Source organism: Dromaius novaehollandiae, chromosome 11, assembly GCF_036370855.1.
Source record: "Dromaius novaehollandiae isolate bDroNov1 chromosome 11, bDroNov1.hap1, whole genome shotgun sequence".
Classification (NCBI taxonomy): domain Eukaryota; kingdom Metazoa; phylum Chordata; class Aves; order Casuariiformes; family Dromaiidae; genus Dromaius; species Dromaius novaehollandiae.
The window spans coordinates 4,481,880-4,505,861 of record NC_088108.1 but is presented as its reverse complement, the minus strand read 5'-3'; the positions used below and the strand labels follow the sequence as shown (position 1 = coordinate 4,505,861).

Genomic DNA, 23,982 nt, shown 5'->3' with positions numbered 1-23,982 from the left:
TGGTTTTCCTCCTTTGTTTCTCTTGTAGTTTATGAACCTGCCAGCTAATAAAATTTCAGGAAAATCTAATTCTATTGAAAAGTTCAATTCAATTTTTTTTAATAGGAATTTTATTTGAACATCCTTGTTTTAACATAGCTGCCAGCAACATGAGCAGTTTTAGGGTTTGCTGGAGAATAGTTTTCATTTCTCATTCAAAAGATGTGCCGGATTTTAATACTTTCCAAGGGCAGGAGTCGATACTAAAATGACATACTGCTGTTGCCTGCACAAAAGCCCCTAGGCACCCTGACGTAAGCATTGCCAGCAAGGGCCGGGTGCTTTCCAGTCTCCTTGCTGTGGAAGTGGAAAAAAATAACATAATTCTCTTACACCTGTTCTTGCTCGGTGTACCCCGGTCTCTTTTGAGATCCTGAATAACAGGTGTTTTTCCATTGCACAAAGGCCCTCATGGAAACCAGGAATCCCCCAGCACTGAGTCATCGCAACATCGCCTGTCGTTTCGGGCGTGCTGAGAAAGGCCGGAATACGTTGCCCGCGGTGTGCTCGCTGCTCGCCGGGGTTGCCTCCTGCAGCCTGGGCTGTGAGTGGAGCTAGACGAGCTCGAAGGCTGCTGGCTCCCGAGTAAGTCAGAAGCCATAGTCTTGCCTGGATTGATGGAGGATGCAAAGGTTGCTTACAGATATTTTGGTCTTCCCTTTCCCTTTCTTCCTTTTTCCCTTTAAAGATGCTTTAAGATACTTTTCACTTCTAGAGTATATTGTGTCCCATCTAGAGACCAGTTAGGATTTTGTTCTCTCTTTTACCGTAGTACTTTCTTACCTCCAGTTTCCTCCTCGCACTCCTCTTGGCTTTCTAAAGAGGTCTGGCCGGCTAGCCAGGCTGACTGCCTCATGCTTTGGTAGCTACGTTTGCGTTTTGAATGCAACTTCCTTTGTTATTGCAGTTGATTGGTAGCAGAATTTGCCTAAGTCCAGGGGTTCAGGCTGGTGGCAAAATCAACATACACCATGTGCTGCCATCATCAGTGGACCTTTACAGGGTCAGTGTGAGAAGTTCAGAAAGTGCTTTCTTTTCAGAAATTGGTGACTTGAGATGTGCTTCAGTGGAAAGGAGTGAGTCTTTCTGGGAAAGCCTCTGCCTTAGGAATAAAGCACAATTCAAGGGTGCTTTCTCTAGCATTGCTTGAGAAGTGTTTTCTGCATTGAAAAAAACCTGAGAACTCAGAACCAGAACCCGCAATAGCAGCCAGACCTAAGGGCTGTCCCCCAGAGTGCTGTCCGCTTCTCGTGGTCACGCTTGTCTATCAGCTGTGTCGCAGCTCACAGAGGCTGTTGTTTGCGTTCATAGTCACTGTTTATCTGTCGGTTATCATGTGTGTTGCTCGCTTCATGGTCCTTCAGACAAATATACCAGTCTGGGGTCATGTGTTGTTTTGTGCAGTGTCCTGTGCACATGAAGGAGGAAATGGAAATTTCTTCTTGCATCCTCATCACCCTTTTCCACCTCAGAAATCCTTTAAATTTTCAACGGTCACTTCTGTATTGATTTTTGGCACCATATCAGTGAGTTCCCACAGTTGGCTGTATCACTTTCTAGTTTCTTTGGCAGTTGTGTTAGATGCACAGACATCAGCTTGGGCTCCTTGGAGGGAGATTGAAAGGAACCGCAGCACTGACCAGCTTGTATCCTGGAGGACATTGCAGTATCCTAATGCAAAATCAATACTATGCTTTTTTTCGACTGTTTCTGCCAATACTTTCACATCTGGGATAATGAAATTAAGAGCTGACAGTGAACCACTGAACCTGTGGTATCTGCCAAGATCCTTGCCCTGCACAGGCCACAGTCTGAGGCGGGGGTCGCACTTTGGAGGTTGCAGTGCCCACTGCACTGTCATGCCATCTTAAACAGTATTTAATTCCCTGAATGAATCTCGCTGAAAGGTTTGGATCGGCTCCTTCTTTGTGGTCTGTGTGGCTCATGTGTTCAAAGTGCAAGGCCTGAGAGTTTATTTGTATTCTTGATATGTCTGAGATTACGGAAAGCTCCTTAAATTAAAGCCCTAAGGCTTTGCAGTGTGGTATGTATCTCTGAACCGCATTAGCTGTGCTTGTACAAGAAGCGTATGGATGCAACACTGGTCAAACTTCTAGCATGTTGTTTTAATAGTGTCAAAACTAGGAATAACTCTTTGTTGGAGGGGAAGTTTTTTCTTTGGCTTTCGTACGTTCTGGGAAGGATATGAATTAGTTGCGTCTGCTTATGCATAATTATGATATTCCAGCTCTCCTTTTTTAAAACAGTAACAGTGAGAACAATGATCTTCAGTTTTCTTTTATTTCTCAAATGTGTGTGTGGTTTTTTTTAATAATACATTGAGAATCAGTCTGCACAAATCTCATGGAAGATCCATATAGGTACAGCAGCTTATGTGTGTGTTTACCAAGCGAAAACAAGATGATACAGGGAACTGGAGTAAAACCCCTTACTGTAGGATCACCTGGGAGTGACAGTGCTGTGCCAGTAAACATGCTTTCTCTTTGCGGGAGAGTCTTATATTTCTGTTTTGATTTTCCATTTGATTAGTGCAGTAGCAGCAATGATTAGATTTGTATGCCATGCTTTCTGAAAGGAGTTTAGGCCTGCTTCAATCAAGCCGACAGCTGAAGTCCAGCTATTTCCTGAAATACCTGTTCCGCACACCCTGTTCATGCTACCTGGAAGGTCTTGGAGATGCACAGAGGTACACTGAGAACCTGACCTAGTGCCAGATTTCACCGGGTATCAACACGCCTTTGTGTTTCAGCTGCTGAGTGACAGTGATCTTCAGTCTCGTGTTAGCAGGGTTTGTATGTCAGGTCTTTACATGTCACAGCTAGAGAAATGATTAAAAACCCAGTTCAAAACCTATAAATCCCTGCGGGTAGGAGTTAGAAAGATGGATTTGCTTGAGAATAAACTTCTAATGCTTTGCAGAGGTGATGGTCAGTTTTATTTTGGTTTTGAGTTACTTAAGTATTCAACGATGTTTGCCTAAAAGATGCAAAAGTTAAATGGGATGAATGTCTTGGGCTACTTCATTGTTGCAACAAGTGTTACTAGGAAATTGTCTAAAACGATAGTGCCATGTAGCTAGCTCTTCACTATAATTAACACAAAATAATTGTGATCAGGCTATTATGATGATGGTTTAGTGGAGTTTTGAAATACAAAACTTACTAATAGCTAAAAGTTGACTCTTGGATTCACCTTTGCTATGGCCTTGTTAAAAAGAAGTTCAGTCAGCAATGACTGTTTATAAATGACCCAAATCTGCTCAAATACTAAAAGGTACGACAAGAGATCTGAGGAAAATCCGTTTTAAACTTCCAGAATGGTGGCACATCCTGGCTCAATATAACAATATACGTATTTCAGTGGTTTTACCCCAGTGTGGGGTGAAACATCTTTGTTAGCATATTTTCTCAGCTGTTTTAAATGAAGAGGTCCGAACTATTATGCGGCAGATTTTTGAAAGAGTCTGCCTCGTCGCAAAGGAGATAGCTGAACTGAACAAAAGGGCAATCCTTGCCTTTAGAGAGGCATTGAAACGGTTGAGATGAAAGCTTACACATATTCAAAAAGAAGAGAAAAGAAAGCAAAAACGAAGAGAGGTCCCTTACTCATTTCTCATTTTAAATCCTCCAGACTTCAAGATTTTAACATCTTTTCTCAAAAAATTCAGCACTTATACTATTGCTTTCCACAAGTGTTTTTTAATGGACTTTTTCTCTTACAGACAACAACCAACACAACTAAGAACGAACTCTCCCATCAACAAACTTTCATCTAAAAAAATACAGCAGTCTTAGAGATTTAATAAATAATATTATATGTTAATTTCAGCATATGTACATGATCATGCTGGAAGAAGAGCTTTTTCCTCTATGCCTTTAGCATCCCACGCCAAAAATTCTAGTTTAGAGCTTTTATTTTCTATACAGACGAATTGTTTTTGCCAGCCTGATTCCAGTTGTCTCCTTGCAATACCATTTTAATAATTTCATTCTGGTGTTCGAAACTTCATAACGACATCTTGATGATGGCGAAAAACAAGTGTCTGAGACTTTGCTAGAAGCCTGCTAATACCTGTTATGGCATCAGAAGAAAATGGAGCGAGATCTGGATGGGCTGTGCTGTGGCTCCTTGTCCTGCCTGTCCTCTTGCTTTAGAACAGCAGCACTGCTCAAGTGTCATTTCATCTTCTGTCTCTTCAACTTTGGGCTCTTTCAGACTGAAAAGTTTTTTGGGTTCATTGCTTTCATTTTAATCCTCAGGCATCTAAACTTCTTTGCACATTAGAAGTGACAATACTTTAAAAGCTTGGTTTGTACCTCTTCCAAAGGCCACCTGTGTCACGGACGGACTGTCCACAGCCTAGATCTTCCCTAACCTCCTAAATTTCTCTGTGCCTGTCTTTTGGGAATGCAAATTATGTATGAAACATAATTTACTTGCTTGAAAAATTTTAGCTATTAGTAATAACCAAAAATATGCCCCACTTCAGCAGAGCAACAACTGAAGCCCAAACCAACCCAAAGGGAATAACTGGAAATGGGGAGACAAATATCTGAAGAGTGGGAATATAAACACTAACAGTATCCTCCCATAAAATGCAGCCTATGCAGTAGTTCTTCCCAGACTTCAGGCTCCCACTGAAGAGTCTTCAAAACCAGAGGGAAGGCCTTGAATCTCTCTTGGGATTTACACTGTCATTTGCAGGACATTTTTCACATATTTTGTCATAACTTGTACTGTGCTTGCAAAAACATTTGCAGCCTTTGTCTCATTTAAAGCATATCAAGTACATGCCCTGCATAGTCATTTGGTTTGAATTTCCTAAACCTCCAAATTGATGGCAGAGAACTAGTACAATGGAATGGTCTAGTGGTCAGCTTAGTTTTGTTCTCCTTAGTATTTCCCCAGTTGTGATCTTTGCCATCTATTTTAGAGGAAATGGTAAAATCTCCCCAGAACCAGTAACAAGAATGGCAGTAAGATCTAGGAACTGATCTACACACTGGCCTCAACTTGGGCTTTCCATGTTTATGCACATGGTTTCAAATACAAAAATAACTGCAACGGATAGTTTTGTATTCACATTTTGGAGGTGGACAATGCAAGCTCTAATCAATGGGTGCTGGTCAGATACCTGCCACTAGGTACATTTATTTGGTCTTCCATTATTTGAATTTACAAAACACAGGCACAGACAGCTCTTACTTCGGGGACAGTGGGGTCCACCTCCATTAGAGTTTTATAAACCTTACTAAAATCTTTCTTGGTTTTTCTCTCTTAATAGCTGCATGCAGTGGTGGTATAATGCAGTGGGGTTTTTAGGCCAACAGTGTTGCAGAAAACAGGAACAATCGTGATTATTCATTATCAAAATGATACTAACACACAGTTACGTGTTGGAAAACATAAAAATGGTCATTACCTTGTGAAGGATGGTGTAAGTTTCCCCTGCATGTCTCTTTTGCGCTCAGTCTGAGTTGCCACATGCCTGAGAGCTCTGAAACGTGTCTCAATGTCATTTAAAAAACCCAAACAACAAACCCCTATGGAAACCTCATGCAACACGTGACAAGGTGCAACATTTAATGATGCACTAGGAAGTAGCCCTTAGTAGGGATTTTGCAGACCATCCCCCCAGCTTGCAGAGAAGGGCATGTGGCAGTTTGGACTGAGAATGAAAAAGGACATCTAGAGAAAGTTGCAAGGTCCTTTACAAGGTAATGGCCTTTTTTTCTTGTTTTCTGATGTATGTCAGATAAACATTCTCACCTCGTTACTGTTGCCCAAATTCTTTGGTGTTACAGCACCCCTTTGGTAAATCCTGGTGAAGATACAGTGTGATGGATTACTTCCTACTGGATCGTGAGAGAGGGAGCGTCAAAGATACCAGGAAGGCCCAGTCCAGAACTGATTCTTCTGGGGAACTGTAGGTATTGATTGTGCGAAGTGTATCCACCCGAAACCAACAGAAAATCTTGGCTCTGCCTCGAAAGTTGGTAATCAATTTAGAATTGTGCATCTGCATGAGAAGCATAAGCATTTAGAATTGCTTATGCTACCTGGTGTATCGGGAGTCATTACAACTAGCCACATTTTTCTCTTTTATGTTTTTTGAGGGGGTGTTGCCATTAGCTACGTGGCAGAGGAGTCTAAATGGTGGTTGACTTGTAGGCCAAAATATAACTGCTCTGGCTTTATCTTTCCACTTCATATGAGATACATTAAAACCCACCAAATGTATCGAGACATTACTTACATCTTACATTACTAGAGGAAGTAATTTCAAAGCTTTTGATTGATGAAGAAAGATGTTCTCAACGCTTTATCAGAATCAGTAGCTCCTTGAAGTTCTCCGGATAAATCGTTCTGTGTACTTTCCTAATTAATATTTCAGCTTATTAAAAATATCACTCTTTAGTTAGTGGGGTTAAAATAGAAAAAAGATGGGAATCAATCTCACTTAAATAAAAAACTCCTTGGATGCCTAAATACCAACTGAAGTTTTAGGAAATAGATTATTGTTGATTGTGCCACCTTTGGGATTATGTGAGGACAAGGGAACTACATAGCATGAATTAGCATTACATAGCATTTTTGCTGTAGCTTGCTCAAGTCTAGGGAGAATTACTGGCTGTACTTTGGATAGGTAAATTTGTTTTCAGGTACATCTATAATCCAGCTTTTTGTCTTTATCGGTTAGGGTTGTTCGTTCTTCCCTTGGTTCCAATGTATGTAAGCAATCAGGGACGTAGAATGGAGGCCACTCGAAAATGGGTGCTTCTCCACATTTGAGTGGGAGTTCCTTTAGGGTAATTTGATGCAGCAGTGCAGGACCTGGCACCAGCAAGAAGCAGCTGCTTGTTGCTCAGGGAAAGAAAGGAAAAGACTTCAGTTTCTCTTTGCAATCTGTTGGCACGTCACATTTATTACAAAAGAATCCTGAAGGTATTTGGGATCTCACAACATCCAGGATCAGCACCAAGGCAAAATGGTGCTGAATCAGCACAGAAAAAAGTAGTATTCGGCAGTGGAGGGATGCTGAGTCAATAGGTATCAGTGCAATGGTTTGATCCACTTATATATCATCATGACAGTAGGGGGAATTATTGATGTAACCTCAAGTGCAGCTCGAAGTTCAGAATCAATCCATCAGCGAAGAAGTCATTTGTGATGTTCAGACTTTGATCCAGCTATTTTAGTGCTTGGAGAGGTAGTGTTTTGGTTTCAGTCCACCATACTGTCCATGGGGTGAGGAAGTCATATTATACTTCTATCTTGACATTGTATCTTGAGGGTGGTTTGTTGCTTGTTTCAGGGTCTTCAGGGAAATAGAGGAAAGTAGTTCTGTACATCCCAGATTTTTTAGTAGAGATGATTAGAAAGTCCATTACCTTGCTCAAGCACAACGGTGCTTCTCCCCCCTTCTACCTGCTCTCCTTGCGTTGTCCCTGCTTGTCTCTGTAGTTCTGCTCTGTGCTAAGATGGCTTGTGACATCCTAGCTTGGGGCATAAACAGCAGAAGACAAGATTTGAAAAATATACATGAATAAAAGGTCAAAACTCTCCCAGGAAAGAATAAAGTTCTTGGGTTTTTTTGTGTGTGTGGCTTTTTTTAATGCATAGTTATGAAAAGCAAATTAACCTTTGGGTTTTTGAGGAATTCACTGTGACAATGGTTAAGCTTCAAAATAAACAGCTGCTACTCCAAGTATAGCGTCCAAAGATGCCCCAGTTTATTCTGCTGACCCTGAAGATCACAAACTACATTGTCCCGGCTTTAAAAAGTCACGTTGATACTGCTCATCTGCAGCAGCCTGGAGCAGCAGAAGGCACAGGCCTACACATGGGAGATGCTGGGCCATTTTTTTTCTATTTCAGTGAGGAAACAAGGGCTGCATTGTGCTGTTGGTTTCTTTGATCTTATCTGCTGTTTCATTCGAATTTTTCTTTGGCAATATTATGCTGGCAGAAGGAAAGACAAAAAAGAAAAGAAAACCAGTAAAAAGTTTTCACAGTGAAAACTGGGAAAAGAAAAATATGTGGAAAACAGAGGAGGGACATTTCTACCACATCTGACTCAGCCAAGAACAGTGCATTATTGACAGATGCGTTGCCCTAAGTGCCCTGGAGGAAATAAGATCCCAGCTTCATTTGCAAGGGAGAAGAGTGTCTCTTTAGGGTTTTTAAAACATCCTATAATGATTTTAGAAATTTGATTTGGTTTTAGAGACTTGGCCTTTCACAAGATTATGGTAAAAATGCAACATTAAAAGAAGCTCAGGGAAACAGGTCACTGAGAATATAGTGGACAAGATTAGCTAATGACTAGCGTCATTTTTAGATGTGTTGAAAGGAGAAATTATGGTTTGAAAGACCACTGAGTGATATAAGTTATGTGGCAGGTGAAATATAGTAATATTAAGAAAAAATATCAGGCAGAAGTGTGTATCTGAAGCTGTAAGATAAAACTGCCTGTGAGTTTTCTTAGAGTAGCCAACTTAATTCTACACAAGGAGAACACCATTTGTTTCACTGGTGTGAGGGAGATCAGTCTTGCCATGTATTTGTTTTGATGCAAACAAATTAAAAAAATTAACTATTAGCAGATGCCAATTTATATATGATTCCATGAGCTCTGTTGAGTCTCAAGGTGAATCACTAAACATAAATTAGGAAAGGCATAGAAGTTCTATGCTGGTAATTTGACCGTGTAGATGAATGCAATTTACATGCAGAGAGGCTGTGTTAGAATCAGACTGAAGTGGTCATTCTTGATCATACACGGTAATTCAGGTTGGAAGAGACATCAGGAGATGTGGAGTCCACCTTCCAGCTCAAAGCAGGGTCAGCTGTGGGGTCAGACTAGGTTACTCAGGGTTTTATCCAGTCTGGTCTTGAAAACCTCCAAGAATGGAGACTGCACAGCCTCTCTGGGCAAGCTGCTCCACTGCTTGACTGTCCTTGTGGGGAAAAAGTTCCTTCTTATATCCAGTCTGCACCTCTCTCACTTCGATTTGTCTGTTGTCTCTCATCCTTCTACCATGCGCCACTGTGAAGAGCCTGGCTCCTCCTTTTTGACAGCCTCCTTGTAGGTGCTGAGGGGCTGCTGTCAGGTCCTCCAAAGCCATCTCTTCTCCAGCCTGAACAAGTGCAGGTCCTGCAGCCTCTCCTCATAGGGTGAGTGCTACAGCCCCCAGTCTTCTTGGTGTCCCTCTGCTCAACTCCCCCCAGTCTCACTTGCATTGGGGGGCCTCAAAACTGGAGACAGTATGCTAGATGTGGTCTGATGAGTGCTAAGTAGAGAGGAATGATCGCTTTACCTGGCTGTGCTCCTGTTAATGCAGCACAGTGCTCAGCTTGTGTCTACCGAGACCCACAGGGCCATTTAGCAGAGGTGCTCCCCAGCTGGTCAGTCCCCAGCCTGTGTTGCTCCAAGGAATTAGTTATTCCCAAGTGCAGGATTTGTCCTTGTTGAATTTCATAAGGTGCCTAATGTGGCTCTTACTATTTGAAACCAACTTTTTGTTTTCTTTTGGATGGGTCAAATCCTACTCCACACGAAATCAGTGAACTGAATGCTTACCTGTGTGGCTAATTTGTCCTAGGAAGTATGCAAATGATTTATTCAATCCATTAGGATCGTTACCAGGGATTTGGATGAGTGGCCTATACCTAGCAGACTGATGCTGCCACCCTCTCTCTGATGGGCGGAGTCACGCTTCCTCAGAGATCCCGCTCTGCTCGAGTCTGTGCTTCCAGACCTGCCGACCGCTCTCAGCAGTGAAAACCTTCGTGCTCCACGCCTGAATTTTATTCTTGCCATTCTAGCAGAACTAGCTGTGTTTGTCCACATTTTTTGGATCCATCTCTTCAATTTGTCTCCTGTTTCAAAACAACTGTATGCTCTCTCTTTGGATACCCCCCTAAAATCAATCTTGTGAAATAATAACGTAAAGCTAAAGAAAAATAAATAAAACAATCTGTCCTATATTCCAATGAACTCCTTGTAGAATCTTCTGCTCTCTAGTTTAATTTTCTCTAGGCTAAAAACGGCCAAACATGCCCAGTGTGTGTCCTGTTAAATCCTGTATGTATGACTGTTTTTATTATTTCAGTAGACCTTCTCTGGGTTGAATCTGGACCTTGCTCACACTGAAGCCATGATCACTGTTACTTGAACTGAAAGGATAAATCCCGTTGACAGGAAGGAAGAGCGGGCCGAATTCCTCCTATTAGGACCTGCCATTAAAGGAAGACACACAGTTGCGTTTGCCTACACTGGGTCACACGCATACTTATTTTTTACTGTATGTTGTGAGTTCTCACTCCAGCTAAATCTGCTTCTGCGTGCTCACCAGCTAGTGAAGGGCTGGCAGGCGAAATGCCTTTGTCTCCTTTGTGAGTCTGAAGGAGGATCTCTGGACCTGAAAGGTGCACAGCTTAAACCACAGGGGAAATACTTCTTCTTTATTGGGTACAAAGCTTAGTAAATACCAGGTTAGATTCAGGCCCAAGGGATTCTGTGTAGATCAGATATTCAGACGTAATACCACCAGTGACAAATGCATAGAGAGAATAGTAGGCTCACCTTATTAATTTCACTCACCTTGGCTTTTGACATTTGATATTGTGACAGCTTATGTTTTGAGATATCCTTCAGTCCTTTTTCGTCCTTCTAAATGACAAGCCTGTCTTCAGTGCCATTTACAGAAACATGGAATAGGAGTATTTAGGAGCCGTGTTACTCTACCGTTGCTGTTTGGGCTGATGTAGAAGAGGTGTGCAGACTGTACATGAAGAGGAAAAGGCTAGTCTCATTTTCTGCGTCCGTGTTGCTGGAGGACAGTTAAAGTGAATTGCCAGGACTAGATTTCCTGCATTTTGTTTCCTGAGTCCCCGTAGAAGGAATAGTTTAAACAAAACACTTTATCCTCTCTTAGTTTTAATGAGTGCTAGTTCGTCAGGCCATAATAACACTTCTGTGACTCATCATAGCCAACTTTAATACTGTTAAAAATAAGGGCTGTATTTATGGCCCTTGTACAGCTTCATTTACTTTTTAAGCAAGGCAAGTTCATTACAGTACAATCTGTAGGGGGCATTTTGAACAGGCAATAACCAGCAGTTAAAGTATATACTGGTATCCTATGAAAGACTTGAGCTACTTCATAAGTTTGGAGATGAAATTATTCTCTACTGCTTGTGGGTCTCAATGTGTACTAAGCATATAAAAATAACAGCATTTTCCACTCTGGCAGAGCCTTTGCACTTTGCAAACCTTTGTAAGTTAAGTCTTGCTATGTGAGGAAAGAAAAAGCACTGGACTGGAAATCAGAAAGCAGGTTCTGTTCTTTGCTTTGACACTGGCCTGTTATGTGACCACTGGCAAACCTCTTTATCTCTCTCCTAAGTCTTTCTCTTCCTAGTCCCTGTTGTCTTGGATTTTTATCACCTTAAGCCATCAAGTTTCAACCCTTCAGGTTGAGATTTTCTGGTCTTGAATCTGTACATGCTGCTGCACTAAAAACAACCAAACAAAAATCTTTTACTTCATATATGGCAAAACTAAGGGACAGAGAAGTTAAGTACCCTGGCCAAGACCTAAGAGAAGAGCTTATGTTTCTTGATTTCTAATTTTGTACTTTTTCTGCCCAAAATACTTTTATAAGACATGCCGAAACAGGGCACCTTGCAAGAAGTAGCTTGTAGCTCAAGCTGTGTGTAATACCAGGTGATCAATAGTTCACATTTTGTGCTAAAAGCACATCACAGTTAACTTTCTATATTTTCCTTCCACTGTTTAATACATCAGTTTTCCATAAAGAGGGAGGCTCTATATTGCCTAGCAAGCTTATACATGAGTCATACATTATATAAATCACTAAAACATTTTATATTTTACAGGGAAGAATGTTCTTGCTCATTATGTGGATGAAAGGAGATGGTTGCATTTCAAATGAGATGTATAATTTAGACACTTATTTCTAAGACTGTTTGGAACAGGGAATGAAGAGAAACTTTAAAATGTTTGAGGTGACTAGAGTGCTTCATGTTTTTTAGCGTGACTAACAAAACACACAGACCAATAACTTTTAAGATTGCGCTAATGGAAGAGTGGCTCTGAAACTCGAACACATCTTTTCTAATAACATTATTTTAAGGCATAAGCAGAAACTAATATTTGTCAGTTTGTATAAAATGGCAAAGATTTCATATTTTTCAGCCAGTAGCTACCTGCTGTGCCACCAAAATGAAAAGAGAAATTAGAAATAATATTTCAGGAAGATTAGTCAAGTGGTAAGGAAAATGGTGTACCTGCTTCACTTGAATATATTTTTTTTTATCATCACCTTTCTAAATGTTAGACACTAACTATGAAATAAGAGCATGGAATAGTCTATATTTCAGCAGTGCAGATTTCATTCAAGTGAAAATTCGACATCATCATCTTGGCTGTGCACTGGAAAATATTTACTTGTTCTCTTTTTAGAATATTATTGCAAATTAAATTAAATACTCTTTCTGAAGTTTTAGACCTGAACAAGTGCAAATACTATCATGTTCTGTAAATTATATTCACACTCTTAAGTGCTGATGTGCTTTGGTGAACGTGGCTTTTATTTAGAAAGCATAACTGTGATTCTATTACAGTAGTCTCATTGATTCGGTAACAAGACTACCGTCTCTTGTGTTTCACGGACCGTTCTTGGCAGCAGCTGGATTTGTGGATTTCTCCATCAAATTGGGCTGACACTTTCCCAGATCTCTGAATCTTTTAAGCAAATGTAGCAGCTAGGTATCTCTGAGCAATGACAGTGTAGCAGGTTCATGTCCTGAGTTTTGAACCCCCTGTGGAAATTAATACAAGATTATGCCTTGAAAAAAATCTCTCAAAACTGTTGCATTATTTATTTATATTCTGCTTCAAGGCCAACACTTCACAAGCCAAGAGATGACACAAAGGAGCCCATGGCTGTATAAATATAGAATCTTTTTATTTTGGGGTTAATAGATACAATACAATTTTTGACTACATAAGAAAGAGTTTTCAGTGCATACATTCTTCAGACAGACAGGAACAGGGCAGACAAACATTTCTTAGTGTTTTGAGTATTACATGGCACTTAGTTTATTTTATTTAAGTCCCCGGTTATTGGGTTTTCCCAGTTTTCATTAGCTGCTGTGACAGCTCAAGGTCTAAGGAAAAATGAAGGGAGTAATAAGGATGTTCTGGCTGTTGTGAAACAGGATTACAAGGCAGGACAATGGGACACTGCCGACTGCATTCCACACTAGTCTTCCTGTAACCACGGCCCGTATGGCGTCATATTTGCTTGGGGTCCCAAAGGACCCAATCTAGCAAGTTTTCTGCGTTAACACGTTATGAAAACATACGTACGTCAAACAAACAAGCCAGCGCTTGGGCTAAACACTTACATTCTAGACACTCTCTGACCGATTCGTGATAGGGTCAAGAATCTGGAAGGCTCCCCTGAATTTTACTTGCATAAGATGGTGCTGGGGTCATTACGTAGGCAGTAGTGTGAAAAAAGGAATATGGATCCCAGGGTTTGGCTATTACTACTTGTAGGGAGGGACTAAGGAAATAGTGGTACCTTCTGTATTTTCCGTCTACTTTATCATAAGAAAAAAATATAGGCTGAGCTTTGAATATGCTGCTGATCCTGGCTAGCTCCTGGGTTCAGAAAAACCCTGCAGTGCTTTCCCTTGTTCTGGAGCTACCAGCTGGTGATGTTTCCCTGCAACCGATTGTTTCCTGGTGTTGTCCGGTTGGTGCTGCAGGGCGCTAGAGACCATTGACCCAGGAGCACAGCCTTAAACTGGAATGGGGCCATATGAAATTTTCAGAGCAAGATAGGACATGATAAGGCAGTGCCAGCGTTCAACATGAAGGGTCCTTGAGAAGACAAGTCATAAGGTGTTGGCTGGCCAGTTACAAGCTCAAATGCCAATGGACATTCCTACAGTATACAAGAGCCTAAATATAAGGAGTAAAGTGCCTGGCCTTACTTACTCTACATTATTCTACACAATTGCCGAGCAAACTGAAGAGAAGTGTTCATCTTAGTGTGAAGCAGAGCAGTTTATACCAGCAGGCAACCAGGAGAATTTAAACCTGCAGGCAGCCCTGAACGTAGTTCAAATTTCAGTGGTTTTGTTCGAGACTATTATTCAGAAAGACTTCATATTTTTATCTAACCTTCCTTGATATCCTGGGCAGATGGTGCAGACCCAGCATCCTGGTGAGGATGAGGATGACTTGGAAGAACCAAAGAGAAACCAAATTGTTTGAGAAAGGGCTAAGAGAAAGATGAGATTCAGACAGATACACAGCAACCTTTGACTTGCTCCAGGTATCAAATACTGATATAACAGAAGAGAAGCTCCTCTTGGTCAGGGAAAGATACAGAGAGGCTTCCAGACAAAGCAATATAGACTAGTTTCCCTTGCTTATATTAGAAACATTTTTAAGGTGAAAAAAGCTTGCTTTAGATTATCTAATTCAGCCTCTGCAAGAATAGAGCACACAGGAGATAGCGGGGTGAAGCTAGCTGTATACCTACTCTTGGTCAAAAGGCAGAGAAAACCAATCATCGGAGGGACTGTGAAGAACATCAGGTATGAAGAAATACATGGAAAGTAGAAAAAAGAGGAGGTAGGAAACCAGGCTGTCATAAACACCAGCCTGAACAGTAGCATGCAGGGGAAGGCACCTTATCCTTGCCTGGACTCCTGCATAGCAGGTGGTTGTTGGGGAGAAGACCCTACTTTTCTCTGGTAGGTGCTGAGTCCCTTTGCTCTAGTTCTCTGGGGTTGCAAGGGAAATGAGCAGTAGGAGGAAGTGCTATTAAGGAAGAAAAAGGTACTTGCTGATATCAGGTATCATTGAGCTCGCTCAGATTAGAGAAAGCAGATGGCTGACAGGAGTCAAATAGGAATCCCTGAGAAGTCAGAAAAAACAGTAATCAAATGTTACGTCATTTAAGCAGTTTAGCCCCTTCTCTTGCTGTAGCCAACAGACCGGTCTTGAGTTAAAACAGAGGCAGTGAAATTCCTCTCCTTTACCTTGAGCTGCACGGTGACACTTCCAGTAATGAGATAAACCTGCCAGATTCCTCTAGATCCCTGTTTCCTAACTGAAGCTAAAGAAAATAATGGGAATAAGTGAGAGCCAGAGATACTTCTGGCCAAAAGGGGAATTGCTATGAAATGGCACTAGTAGGGTACTGTAAACTGGAGCCTGGCCTGCAAGCATTAGTGAAATGTTTAGTAAAGATACATAAATCTGTTATATGAGGGTATCTCTTTCTCATCTGAGTAAAACAGGACAAATATTACCACATAAATGAATTGCTATATTTGTGTCTACTGGGTAAACTATATACATCGTTGTAAGAAAAGAACAATAATTAAATTAAGGGAGGAGAGAAAAGGACAAACAAAATATTAGTAAATAAAATAGAAGACATATGTTCAATAATAATTTTCAGGCGATATTTTTGCTCGTTGCATTTACCATAAGCAGGAAGAACCTTCCTCCCAGAACAGATGTTGGAAACGGCTGCCCAACCATCAGCCGCGTGCCATTTTCGGGACACTTGACAGCCAGCTTCACGGGTCTGGAGGGTATCTGTGGCTCTGAAGAAGTGGCCATCGGTACTGCTCAAGACAGCCGTTAGTTTTGTCGCTGCAGAGGAGCCCTCAGCTCTCCGGGGGCTGTCAACACAGCCTGTGTTTTAAAATGTGTCTCGAGCGCGCGGGCCTGCACTGTGTTTTCAGATCATCTCACACGAAGTAGGAAAGGCTGAGAGGTGTTACTGGGAGCCAGAAGGGATGGTCTGGCTAGCGGTGCTCTGTTGGAGCGTCCTCTTAGGTCCCGCTCAGGGAACACCCTTCATACTCCTCCGGGTTCAGAGAAACATCTACATCTTGTCCTCAATAAGCAGGAAAGAAAATATGCTCAGCTCTCTTGGAAGCACATAGTTCACACAGCAGTGTTTCCCGTTCTTTTCCAAACTAGAGAGCGTACTTGCAGGTTTTTCCCTATATGTTCTTATTTTAAAGTTTAAAAGCAAAGGTTTTTACACACTGTCGCTTTCATAAGCTACAGAGCAAGGCGCAATAACAGACCATCTCATAGTGATGCCTTTAACAGTACAGCCAGATAAACCGTATGCACATTTTTTTACATTTTGTCATGTGAATAAATTATTTCCAAAAGAAGCGATTTACTATTTGATGAGAGCTATAGATAGTTAATTTCCTATTTGATGAAAAACTGATAGAATGAGCTAACTGCGGCTCATTAGATGAATTATTTTCCAGTAGTTTCTTCTGTTATTTGACCAGCTCTAGTTAATACATAGGTACTAAAATACAAAGAAGTGCAAAAATGACCATAAAGCAACTACAGACCACAACTTTTTAGCAGGTCCACTATAAAGGAGGGGCTCTTGAGTTACTGCAGGTGATTTCTTTAATAGGTCAAATCTGAAGCTGAGGAGACCCGGAGGTGCAGTTCCAAGAGCCCTTTCTTCAGATGCTTTAGCGTTCACAGTTAACATGGTATGGGGCTTGGAGTTTTGTTTTCCCCTTTGATAATACCTGAGGCATTTTTCATGTTTATTGCAATGTAACCAACTCTAACTGATCTTCCAGAAATGTTTTCTTCACTGCTGCAAGAACATTTAGGCTGTCTTCACCAAGGTAAAATGATTGTTTTGCAAGCGCTGGATTTTTTTTTCTTCCTTTAGTTTGTAGTCCTGAAGAGAAACTCTTTCTCTCTGAAGAAGTCAAATCAGAGTGTCAAGCCTAAGAACGAAAGCAAAGGGTTGTGCAGACCTTGGAAGGAGCTGTGCACAGAGAGAAGTTTCTATGCAGACCTGTGTTTACAATTTAGCAGGTTATAGGTTTGACTGTGAATGAACATCTTTCTCATCCTTGCTTTTTAGGCTTGGGAACCTAGATACTTTATCCCTTCCAGTTTTCTGAAGTCAGCTCTGATTCTTTCATAGCACATTAAATGACAAGAATTATTTGCTTACTTGTGAAGCTGCTGTGAGAAAGACAGGGGTATGCATGGGACCTGGGTCCTATGCAGGCCACCTTGCAGGCCAGCAGTCCCTACCCCGCACGGCTTTTGGGTGCTGGGGTAACACATCTTGAATTTCTCCAGCGTGAGGATTTTTGATCCGTTCGGTCTGTATGATTAGAATGTGAAAAAAAGCTTTGACTTAACCGTGAAGGGCTTGGATGCAGAGGGCATTTCATTTCATACCAATATTTACCTTGGCGAGACAGTTGGGGAAAAATATGTATCACATATGCTCACAGTTTAGCATGGACTAGTGTTCCCGAGATCAAACTGTGTGGCATCTGTGAGGGAATCCAGAGGAAGTGCTTTTTTTTTTAAAAAAAGAAAATCTGTCTCCAGAAGGGAAACACAAAATTGCTGCTACACTGCAGGCACCTCAAGAGTGTATGCACATTTATATGTGTAACTCTGTTGTTACAGGGCGTTGTATGCACACTCGCATAAATATGTGCATGTGTGCTGGGAAATCCTGTTTATTTAAGCTTAGCAGGTTCTTATTTAAGGCATCGACGATGCCTTGCAATTGTTAAAGATGCATCTCAATCAAGGTTCCCTATTGCATGCATCCTAAAATAAATTGCTGTTTTGACAAGGAGAAAACACAGGGAAACAGATTTAGTCACACTGTGTGCCCTGAAAGCCTAAGAGACCAGCCTGTGCCTTGATACGTGAGTGCTATCTGCTTTGTGCGTGCTGTGTCATCTTAAGAACGGGTCCTGTAGGCAGGGAAAATAAATTGCAAATTGTAACAAAAATATTTTGGGTATTTCAAAACCATTTAGGAAGGGTGAGATCCCAAGTTAAGAAAAATGTTGTAATTTTGGATTTTCTCCAAAACCAAAATGTTAGGGTTTGTGGCTGTTGTTTTCAGCTGATCCTTTACAGTGTCATACTGCAGGATCCTTGCAGGACGCATGCAAGGCCAGCAGAACCAATCCTGCTTCCACTCTAGCTTGCTGTGACTCTTGGTGACTCATACAGAGTAAAAAGTGAGTGAAGGACCTGGTAAATCTGCAAGTGCCAATGAACAGCCTCAGTTAGGGGAAGAAGGAGTGGAAGCAGTTCAGGGTTGCAGCTCCTATTTATGATTCTGATGGACAGCATTTTAATTTACTGCGTATGTTGCAATAGGCCTCTAAAGGTAGCAAGATGGGTGCTCCCAAAGTTTCCGTTCACATCAGGGATGTGCCAGAAGAAACACGTGAACCAGCGTGCAGTCAGATTTCCCTTCTCGTTCTACCCAGCCTCTTTCCCCAGGCATGGAGGCATATGGGAATTTAGCGCTGTTAAGAGAGGCACAAGGGGCCCTGGCTCAGCTTGGGCTGATTACACTGGCGGGGCAGAGTAGTGAATGACGGAGTTGTAATCTGGAGGTGGGCTGTGGCACTCCAGGTTTGGATCCATAGGAAGGAGAACAGAGTCTTCCAGTGTGAAGTCCATGGTGTCCTCTTCAACCTGTACTGCCGGCTGGTACTTGACAGCCTCACGCTCATGGTCGGATAGTATGGATTCTTTGCTCTTGCTAACAGCTCTCCGCCTGTTGAGAACAAAGTGTAACATATTGACCCTGCCTTCATAAGGTTTTGCCTCTGTCTGTAATTAATGATCAAAATTAATTTTAAAGATATAAAAATCATTTGAATTCAACTTTGCAGCACCCTGTAAGACAGTGACATTTTACAGATTTGATAATAGGGGAACTGAATTAGGTATTCCAAATAACTGAATGTATCAAAAGTAGATTTGAGAGTGAATCCAGAAGTCCTGATGCCATGTTTTTTTAGCTTACCAGTTTTCACAACACTGTGTACACCTTAGTTATAATTGCTCCTGTTCTATACATACAACAATATTCTCTCTTGTTCTGACAAGTCCATAAAATCTGACTTTTCTGAAATCAAAACTTAAGGCTATGACTTTTCTTTAAGTATAATACAAGATGAATTAATGACTAATCTATGACAGACTCTAATTTAAAATAATACTGAAAGCAAAAGTGTGTATTGAACCAGGCAGTGTAGGGCAAAATCTCTTTATTAAAATATTTATTAATAAAAACTATTAATAAAAATATTAAAATATTCTTTAGCCCTTTAAAATTACTGTGCAGCATGCCAGTGAAGAGCAGTGCTTTTCAACATTATAACTGCTGGCCTGTAACTGATGTTATTAAAAGAGAGCCAAGTTTCATTTTCTGCTGTCTTCTCTTATTATAGGTGATGCAGACAGTGGGAGAGAAGCAACTTATATTGCTTAGAGCAACCCCAATGGTGAAAGTGGGAGAACCCTGGAGAGGATTTGTATCACGAGGTGACCTTGAGGAAAGGTAAGCTTTGTGAACAAAAAGGTACTTTCTGTTAGAGGCTGCCTTAAAAATCATGGTTTGTTAAGCCTGTTATCTTCCATCTGAGGAATATTTTGGAAGATGTCTGGATAATTTAGAATTGGTTCTGATAAGGATCCCAACCTGAGAATGGTCTTTTGAGCTTCTCTGCTTTGCTTAGGACCATTTAACCTGCATCTCTTTGGGATAAGCCACACTCACAGACTGATTATGGCATTGCTCATGTCTCAGTTCAGAATGACTCATGAATGTGCCTGGGAGAATTTACGATTAGACAGTAGTCAAGCAATTTGAGTCTCTCTTTCACATGTGTTTAAAGGAGCATAAAGCTGCATTCTAATGACCCTAAAACAAAACCAAATAATCAACAGTTCATCAAATAATCATATTACTCATTACAATTATTTTATTTGTTTGTATTGCTGCTGTGCCTACAGACTCCAACAGTAGATCAGGGTTCAGAGTGCTGGGTGCTTTACAAAGAAAGCAAAGCCAGTTCCTGCTCCAGGAAATGTAAAGCAATAGCTAAGAGAGAGACACAGTAATTGGAGGACGGGGGACAAAAATGGTGAATAGGAAAAGTAGTAGGTCCAAGACACCAGCTGTCTGCACCGTTATGTTTTTGTAGATGTTACAGCAGAGAAAACCATTGCAGACTTAAGAGCATTGCAGACTTGATGCTGGGTATGACAGAGTTGTAATATACAGCAGGCACAGCTCCTTTCACCTGAAGGGGTAAATAAATATGCCCTGCTGGGTTATGTTACTGTGACCTTAGAAGTTGTGTTATCTTGCCTCTGAACCTGGAACCTGCCCAAAGGTTCAAGTTTCCAATGAGCTGCAGGTATTTGCATTCTGGCTGACAGAATTGGTGTTGGTATCTTCATTTAAAATCTTGCTGTTTCTGGAAAGGTCACGAGTGTGCGTGGATTGCACACATGCATGGTGTGCAGTGCATTGGCTAGGGTAAAACACTGGTCTATGAATCTGTCTACAGCCACATTTAACCACCTGTAGTGCAACAACCTCTGTGAATCATCCATCCCTGTAGTTCTCCTCTTGGGGAAGTCTGTGGAGTGGGTGATATTCTGTATATCAGAGTCCATGAAGCCATTCATTCTAAGCCATGAGCTAATGTAGATGTTCAGCCAAATTCAGACATAACATAAACAGCTGTAACTCTCATCAGCTGCAAAGGGAGATTGGCTACTTTATAGTTGGCCTGATTTTAGCATGAGATGGTGGCTCTTCACAGAATGTTTGTATCTCCAGCTTGGCCCCTGGGAAATGAACCCAGGACCTCTGCGCTGTAAGAGACAGGCAGCCATCTCCTGCACTTCTAAAATAAACTGGGGTTCCTGGGACTTCTAGAATGCAAAGACAGAGATTATAGATTAAGGCCAACATTAGTGCACTCTTAGACCTGCCCATGGCATTGAAATCAAACCTGGGTGGCAGAAAATCTAAAAAAATAGTAACCCTGAGAGCTCCAACAATGTAGCACACTCTCATTTTACAATCTAAATTTTTCCTCTTTGTCCAGAGAAAAATGTGGGTGAAAATTTCTCCTATATACCATACATTTGGTAGCTGTCCCTTTCTGCATATACCCACTTTCTCTGTAGATAAATTCTTCCCTTGCATAAGCAGCAGAACCACCACTTTGCTTCATTGTTTATTTATATATTTTTCATTTTGTTGCTTAGTCCTATTGATTCGTGTCAGCCAATTCCATGGATGCTCTGGCTTCTAATTTGGCAGGTATTAAAGTTGTCAGTGGAGACAGGGAGAAGCTTGAAAGTATCTGTTTAACTTGGCCCCCAGCCTGCATGTCTCAGAGAGCTGGAGAAAAGAAATGTTATTAGGGTTTGGTTTGGCCACACAATGGGAAATTTTCAGACCCATGTAGACTCCCAGCAAGTGTTCTTGTTAGGTTTCTGCCCCTCTAGGTCAGGAGATTGGATCTGGGAATGACTCTGCCTATCGCTGAAATCACGCTGGTGTTTGAAGAAGGGTTCTTAAACACTGACATTTAATATTTGCTCCAAAGGCAGAAAGCTGATGAGTTAGGTCAGAAGCAAGTTTTGTCATTAGCCATCTTACAGCAGACCAAAATGCAATTAACTTTCAAAACTGTTCCTTTCATTCTAAATACATTGCCTAAATTAAAGCTATCCAAGGGTGTTTGCATTTTTCCCTTAATGCTCTATATTTACTGGCACTTCATTCTGCTCTGTTCTTGCTCAGCAACAGAGAAATGTGCATATGCTTGGAGTGCGTATTGGAAAACCAGGCTGCAGCTTCCCTGTTCTGTCTGTCCTTGAAATCCCGTTTGCTTCATAGAAACTGCCACACTGAATCAGACAGTGAGTCCATCTGTATCTCGCCTCAGGCAGTGGTCAGTACTCGATGCTTCAGAGGAAAGCAAAAACCCCTTTATGCTCTGAGCCAATTGTACTGTCCTGTAGAAGGGAGAAAAATCCTCCCTGAGCTCCACAGATGAGCATTTTCTGACCCAAGGCATTCAGTTTGATTAATCACAGAATTATATAGCCCCAAAAGTTAATAACGGTTACAGAATTAAATAATTTTGTTAAAAGCTAGCTGTTATTTGATGCAGTGCTTTTCGTGGATTGGCATTACACTGCTCAAAAAGATATTTCCTTGCACTAAATCTGCCTCTACCTCGCTTCTGACTGCTGCTGCTGCAGGAGGAGATAGAAAGAAAGTGATACTCAGTTTTGGTAAATCTGTTCATAACTGTGAATGTCTCAGTCCAGTCAGCACTTGGCTTTTAGTATTCTCACTGCAGCACAGTGCTGAAGATCAGGTGTGTGGGGACTGTGAGCCTCCGCTAAGCCACATTTGCTCACTGACCCAAGCTGGTCACATTTCACGCAATGACCACTCTGAAAACTTGATTTTGTCCTTGCAAGAACATGCGCCATTTGGGGCAGGATAAGGGGAGAGATGAGAGTCTGAATGCTGTCATTTCCTGGCCTCAAAGGGACATTGTAACCAAAAGGTCCCTCTTTGATGATGTGCACCTTCATATGTGGTGCTGGTTGGAGAAACATATTTCACAGAAGGTGGTGAGCTGGCTTCAGCCCTACTTCATACAGAGGCTGCAGCTGGCCTAGGCACAGCACCAGACTCTGCTCTTCCAGTAAGATACCTACAAACTGGGGAGCTTTAAGGATGGAAGTACAAAACCAGTGAAAGCACTGGAGGTGCTAATACAGAAAGGTGAGAAGAATGCATATCAGTAGCAGCAAATCAGCTAAGAGTGACATTCATAATTACCAGCAAATCCTCCTGCTCTTCAGGCTGTGTTTCTGTAGTGTCCCTGAGCTTGATCCCAATGTCGAGTTTGTTAGGTGTAAAACCACATGAGGGGAAGGAACTTGCTGGTGTGGACTCCGTGTTAGTAACTGAAAACCTGCCCACTCCGTAAAGAGAAGTGTGTCAAGGAGCCTGGTCGTGCTCGGTGCCATTGCACACACGTGTAACGTGTCTGCCTGGGGCCACAATATTGTTAGCAGGTCTCAAGACCCAGCCACAAGCTTGGGCAAGTGCATTTTAGTGGGGTACTGTGGGGCGGGCAGTGAGAGCCCTTTGCAGTTCTCATTTTTACTGTGCTCTGTCAGATATTCTGGTACTGATGAATCTGGAAAGTCTAGGAATTAAACCAGGCAAAGGAAGACAGCCTGAATGTTAAGTAATCTTTCACAAGCTTTTTTAGGTTTTCCAGAGAAGTGTCAAAGTTGTTTAGAAGATGCCACAGAGGATGATCCTGAAATAGAAGGCCTAAATGACCTAACGAGACTTTTTCATCCCACTCCATGAATCAGTGACTTTGGTTACATGGAGAAAAATACTGAAATCACCAAAGAGCTGGGAAATCATTACTGTGGCTGGGTTTTTTTATGTGAGAGGGAGCCAGTTTCTAATAGCCTACATCGCAGGGTCAATGACTTGAAGGGGAGCACGGAGGGAGAGAGAGGACTGTAACAAAATCACCCTGGCCAATGAGGAACTATGGTACAAGGCGCAGCACTTCTTCCCAGTGCTGTGGAGCTGCTTTTATTGCTTTGCAGTAAAATGCCCAAGTCTCTTGCCCTCAGTAGGAAAAGCTAATGGACTATTATGTCCGTGTAGAAATCCCAGACCTGTTTAGAAGCTGCGTTTAGGGAAGATGAGAAATTGGGCTAAGCCTTGCCAAGTATAGCAGTTTGTCTTACGACCACATCTTGTAATAACATGTAGCAGCTTCAGGGCCTTATAACAGCTTTCATAGGTATTTAATGAGGCATGGAGTAACACGATTAATTTTTTAATTTTTCTGCAATGAAATAAATAGAAGGGTTACTTCTTCCTTTAATAGTTATGATTGATTCACAGTTTGCTTTAATACGTTCTGCAAGGAGTGCTGCGTGGTAGGAATTTAATACTCGGATCCCCT

The 23,982-nt window shown here is 41.5% G+C and overlaps 1 protein-coding gene and 1 long non-coding RNA gene across 5 annotated transcripts in view; one reads left to right on the top strand and one right to left on the bottom strand.

The window, feature by feature from the left end:
* Positions 1-23,982, top strand: part of LOC112982925 (uncharacterized) — a 143,126-nt gene that overhangs the window by 91,340 nt on the left and 27,804 nt on the right. For both annotated transcript variants that reach the window (XR_010390988.1, XR_010390989.1), the window contains one exon: positions 19,393-19,502. This is a non-coding gene — a long non-coding RNA (uncharacterized LOC112982925). The remainder of the gene's footprint in view (positions 1-19,392; positions 19,503-23,982) is intronic.
* The window catches only part of LOC112982911 (vascular endothelial growth factor receptor kdr-like), a 147,172-nt gene continuing 136,222 nt past the window's right edge, over positions 13,033-23,982 (bottom strand). For all 3 annotated transcript variants that reach the window (XM_064518089.1, XM_064518091.1, XM_064518090.1), the window contains one exon: positions 13,033-18,713. In XM_064518089.1, the coding sequence (XP_064374159.1) occupies positions 18,503-18,713 (211 nt within the window). In that variant the 3' untranslated portion in view covers positions 13,033-18,502. The remainder of the gene's footprint in view (positions 18,714-23,982) is intronic.